At 41.0% G+C, this 6,000-nt stretch overlaps 1 protein-coding gene across 1 annotated transcript in view; it reads right to left on the reverse strand.

The window, feature by feature from the left end:
* Positions 1-4,669, reverse strand: part of LOC127636651 (fibrillin-2-like) — a 169,052-nt gene extending 164,383 nt beyond the window's left edge. Inside the window, 2 exon segments of the mRNA XM_052117306.1 lie at positions 3,602-3,684; positions 4,515-4,669. Coding sequence (XP_051973266.1) covers positions 3,602-3,684; positions 4,515-4,669 — 238 coding nt within the window.
* Positions 4,670-6,000: the final 1,331 nt, after the last annotated feature.

A 6,000-nucleotide genomic window follows, 5' to 3' on the forward strand; every position in this document is an offset into this window, starting at 1 on the left:
AATTTTAATGCAACAACAATGCACTGTAGCATGTGAACGGCACGAGACATGATTTCAAACATTGCGCTGACATTTCAAAGAAATATTTGGAATATTAGCTGACATATAACTATGCAATACACAAACACTGTCCACACAAGTCACGCCAGCTTCTAGCAGAATTAAAACTAATTCAGAGCTGAATACTGTGGCTGTTTACTTGCGAAAAAACTTGGAATAATTAACCTATTTCAACTTTTTTACAGCTTTGTTCAGCAGTGTCACATATAGCCTATAAAGAAATCATAATTTGCAGCACAAATACAGAAAAGTTTTGCTGTTGCATTTGGAGTTTGATGGGGTGAAAAATTAAACGTTTCAACGATGCCAAACAGGGCACAAACCAGAAGCAAGCACAAACGATGAAAATGGGTGAGAGTGATTCACATGTGGTTTAGCCCGCACGACTCCCAAAAGCTATCTTTTTAAATATAAAGAAAGGAATATGTTATGATGTTTCTTTAACAGCACAGATGAAAGACAGCGGTTAGGAGCGATTTGGACCACATGGGGTGGAGAGTGACATCACTGATCCCAAACGGTTTCTTGATATATCTAAGGAAGGGAAAAAAAAACATTACAGTGTTTCTTTTACCGGCACAAACCGAGCACAAATGAACGGCACCGGTTTGGAGTGATTTGGACCACATGGGGTGGAAAGTGATGTCACACAGTCAAAAAAAATAATGTGTAATATCTCAAACATAGAACCATCACAAAAGTAAATTTTTGCGGCACAAATCAGCACAAACATCACAGAGGTTACTAAAGCAATTACTTCTCTGCACTGCCTGACCTTACAGCTATTCACCTGTTTCATTACTGTATGACCCCACTCTCTGCACTGTGAGATCATCGATCATAAGCACTGGGACACAATGAAACTGTGCTAAACTCTTTCTGTTCATAAAGCTTAATAAAGTCTTATCTTTCATTTACAAAACCAGAAATTCATTTGTTTTCTTCCAGTAAAAGTTTCTAAAGTTTCATTTCACACAATTCTAGCAGTGAAGCCGTGTCTGGCCTAAATCTGGGATATTTTACCTCAAACATATTTGACATGATAATTGTCAATATCTGAGTCTTTAAGTTTAGTCTATAACATAATCATTTCTGGTACGATTAAGATGTGAATTCATTCAAAATGTTAAATTCTTAAGACCCAAACTACAATTGTAAATGAGGAATGTGATTTATATTCATTTTCATTTGAAAGACACTTTCGTAATACACATAAGTAATAAACAACATTAGTTTAAAAATGTGTTCCACAAAAGTGTGCTCGCTTGTGTTCTCTGTATCATCAGCTGACCGTCATTCTCAATCATACACAGGCAATAAAAATTAAATATTTCAAGATGATCATGCAGTGTTTTTAAAAGGAATGTGATATAACTGAAATGGGATGTGCATTTTCTTCAGTATAAGTTCTGGAAAGTCAATCAGCTTTCTCCCGCGACTTGAGCCATTGCCCTTGCTCACCTCCGTTGTTGTTTTTCAGTTCGGGGCGTGGGTCGGGAGGCTGGTTCTGGTTCATCACAATTACCAGCTCCCATTCTGGACACGTATGACTGCATGCTCAAGTAGGGCCGAGTTCAGCATTTCACAGAATCAGTGAACGAGCCACCATTAACTTCTGGCTTTGCATCCTTTTCTTAGGCGTGGGATTCACAGATCCAATAATATCACATAAACTGCTCGTACCGTTGTCCAGTGACAGGCCGTCTTACATCCGCTTCGGGTGGCACGAGAGAGGACGTGTCTTATAATGAGTCAAAAGTTCATTGGTTGCTCCCACGATTCAACAGCCCAATAGCATTTTTTCAAATTGATTCTAAATTGTAGAAAGAAAAGGAAAAGGAAAAGGAAAAAGTAAAGCCATTGGCAAATGAATAAAGAAAAGCGATTGTCAAACACCTTTTTAAAATACAAGTGCATTAAAAATGCATTTAAATGTGTCTATTTATCATTTATTAAAGCATTAATAGGTCTATCTCCATAGTATATAAGCAACCTTCTGTCACGCTATAATCAATCACGTTCACTACAATCGCAAAATACTGGCCTATTAATAGTTCCTAGAATATCAAAATCCACAAAAGGAGGTAGATATCTTTCTTATTTGGCTCCTAAACTATGGAATAGTCTTCCAAGCATTGTTCAGGATTTAGACACACTCGCTGTCTAAAGACTCATCTCTTCAGCCAGGGATACATTTGTCCCTCAATTTATTGTAATGCTGCATTAGGTTTGCCGGAACCTTTACCTTCAAAAGAACCCCAATTCTCCTAGGTACAGGATGTTCCAAGCTTTTTGAAGAATTCGTCACAGTTCTACTATCTCAATTGCTCCTGTCTCTTCATGTAGTCCCAAACTGACTCACTGATCAGTGGGGGGCTCCATCAGATTTCTAAACTCATAACTGCCATCCATTCCCACCACCATCAGTCTCACACTGGATTCATAACCCTTTGCAATATTAGTCTCACAGAGATCACTCAACCTATAAACTTTACGCTCTTTTAGCTCGTGCTGCTCACAACACTCTAATACAAAAAGTTTCCTTTTTCTCTGTGTGGAAGAACATTATCAGAAGAAAAAGATCCCAAGTTGGAACATGTGAACCCGACAGTTCATCAGAAATGTTCCCTTTCAGCAATACTTTAGCAATATTCAAACAGCATTAATGGTAGATATTTTTTGCATGACATTTTTTCGCTTTATAAAATGATGACAAGAACAACACACTTACAGTTGATGTTTCAAAACACCATTCTAAATCTATTAGTAGGTAAGTAGTGCTGTACTATTTGTTTACGGAATGATTACAATGTGGGGACAATGTGGGTCCTTGAGTGACCTCTAAATATGCCCAAATCTACTTCAAATTTTGAATATATTTTATTTAGATAAGGTAGAATAAATTTAGACCTGTGGACTTAGGATCTCTTGAGGTTGAAGTTTCATGGACTGCCCTGTATTGTTCTTATTAGGTTGTCACACAATAACCTCACTACTGTACAATGTTCTGGGAAGGTTAGTTTAAGGTTATTAAAAACAAATAAATAAAAAAAAATGATTACAGAACATTCTATGTAGGTTTGTATTAAGTTGTCACACAATAACGACCCTGCAATGTTGAGAAGATTAATTTATGGTTAAAACAATCTCAAAAGAATGTTCTTGTGTGTGCTCACGCCATTTCAACAGGCCGTCAGTCTGTGTGTTGTTCGGCGGCAAGAAGTGATTGATTCGGCTTTGACTTCATTTGGAACTATTTTCATTAGCAAAACTATACAATATAACTGGCCAAGTTATATCTCAAATGTTAGCTTACATGTATATTTTACAGTTGTGCATTTGGCAGATGCTTTTATCCTGTTCCTATTGTCTGAGGAAATGATAAACAGTCCAATTGTGTGTTTGAGAGGTTTTCTAAAAGCATACATGACTTCATTGGCTGAGGTATTAAACAAGCCTTTCAGTTTCAAAATAAATCAACTTAAACAAGTGAAATGCAAATGCAGAGTCAGTTGACCAAGAGATAGTAATTGTCACTTACGCACGATACACTGGTTCCCCCCAGGCAGAGTCTTCCAACCGGGACAACAGTACGATTGCAGTCGAGATCCACATACATTAGGCCTAATAAAATAAAATATATAAAAATAAAATTAAAAATGACCTGTATTAATTTTAGTAACATATGGGATAGTATGAGGCACTTTTATATCCCGGGTTGATTTTTATTAAAATAAACATATTCCAACTTTTCTTTTTGTTATACGAAGCACACATTAAAACTGAGTAAGAAACCTTTTGCCATGCCTTCATTTATTTTGGGTATTTTTTTCTAATGCTTTTTATACATACTGACTGACCACTTTATTAGGCACATTATGGTCCTAATAAAGTGCCTGACATGGTCTTCTGCTGTTGTAGCCCATCTGCCTCAAGGTTTGACATGTTGTGCATTCTGAGATGAAATTCTTCTCAGCACAATTGTACAGAGTGGTTATCTGAGTTACTGTAGACTTTATCAGTTCAAACCAGTCAGACCATTCTCTGTTGACCTCTCTCATCAACAAGAACTGCCGCTCACTGGATGATTGTTGTTTTAAGCACCATTCGGAGTAAATTCTAGAGACTGTTGTGTGTGAAAATCCCAGAAATACTCAAACCAGCCCATCTGGCACCAACAATCATGCCACGCTCCAAATCACTGAGATCACATATTTCCCCATTCTGATGGTTGATGTGAAAATTAACTGAAGCTCCTGACCCGTATCTGCATGATTTTATATATTACACTGCTGCCACATGATTGGCTGATTAGATAATCACATGAATATGTAGGTGTACAGGTGTTCCTAATAAATTGCTCAGTGAGTGTAGATTTTAGTATGTCCCAGAACCAGACTTTGACTTAAACAAAAAAAGTCAGATTTAGTTGGACTTTGGCTGAATATATTGACTTTGCTCTTCGATTGAGTGGCTCAGCCTTCACTGTGGGAGTGGCTGATGAGGAACACGGCACTCCTACATTAACCATCACATCCAAGTCCTCAGCCACCCTGATTTCAGTATCGTACGAATCCACCAAGCCAGAGTTCCCTGTCATGGCCGCCATGGTCCAAGAGCCAGCGCCCACGCCTACCATGGTCCACAAGCCAGCCTCGTCCATCCCAGAGCCAGCTCCAGCTCTAGAGGAATTTTTTTGGGGGGGCCGCTATGGTTCCATTGGTCTCTGTGCTCCCTTTAACGGAGAGCACTTTCTCCGCAGCCTCAGTGGTCCTGGAGACTTCCTTCATCGTGCCTCCCATTGCTCTGCCCCTTGAACCTCCCACGACTCCACCTGCTGATTCTCCCACAGCTGTGCCAGACTACAGTCATCCAGAAGCGGAAGAGAAGTACTCTTTCTCCCCAGACACAGCCTGTGCGTATGGCCACGGAGACCGTTCCCCTGTCACTGCCTGTGCTCACGGCCACTGAGGTCGTTACCCTATACCTGCCTGTGGTCACGACCACGGAGGTCGTTCCACTGTCACTGCCAGTGTTTCCAGCCAAGGAAGCTGTTCCCCTATCACTGCCTGTGCTCAAGACCACTGAGTTCGTTCCCCTGTCACTGCCAGTGTTCACAGCCATGGAGGCCGTTTCCCTGTCACTGCCTGTGTCCACGACCATAGAGGTCATTCCCATGTTCCCTCCTATACTCACAGACACAAAGGCTGTTTCCCCCTTCAATGCCAATGCCCATGATCACGGATGTCGTTCCCTTGTCACTGTCTGTGCTCATGAACATGGAGACTGTTACCATGCCATTGCCTGTGCTCACAGCCACTAAGACTGTTTACCTGTCATGGCCAGTGCACGAGCCTTCCACGGCTTCGCTCTCCAAAACTTCGACAGCTCTGCCCTGTGAGCTGCTCCCTCCTGAACCCTGCCCAGAACTCTGTTCCCTCTGCCCTTTGGCCACCTCCTGACCCTGTTCCTGTCCTGTGGCCTCCTCCCAGGCCTCCTGACCCTGTCCCTGTGGTCACCCCCCAAACCACCAGACCCCGCTCCCTTACTGGAGCCACCACCAAACCCACCACCTCAGCCCTGGCCTCCTGCTCCATGCCCTGTCTCACCAGGCCATGCCTCAGGGACCCCCATGTTTTGATTTCATGACTTTTATTTTGAAATTGTAGTTGCCATATTTCCTGTTCCCGCCATGTTTCACGTGTTTTGTTCTTATTGGTTCCTTTGTTTAGCCTTGTCTTGTTATTGGTTCATGTTTCATTGTCTTTCATTATCTTGTCAGTCTTGTATTCTCATTGGTGGTCTTGTTAACTTGTTACCCATGACAGAGTATTTATAGCCCTCATGTTTGCCTTTGTCTTTGTAGAGTATTGTGATCCGGTAACGTTGTTCTTGATTCTTGTTCTTTGTTTTCATATAGTCACATCGTGTCAAGTCTAG

This window comes from Xyrauchen texanus, chromosome 44, assembly GCF_025860055.1.
Source record: "Xyrauchen texanus isolate HMW12.3.18 chromosome 44, RBS_HiC_50CHRs, whole genome shotgun sequence".
Taxonomy (NCBI): Eukaryota; Metazoa; Chordata; class Actinopteri; order Cypriniformes; family Catostomidae; genus Xyrauchen; species Xyrauchen texanus.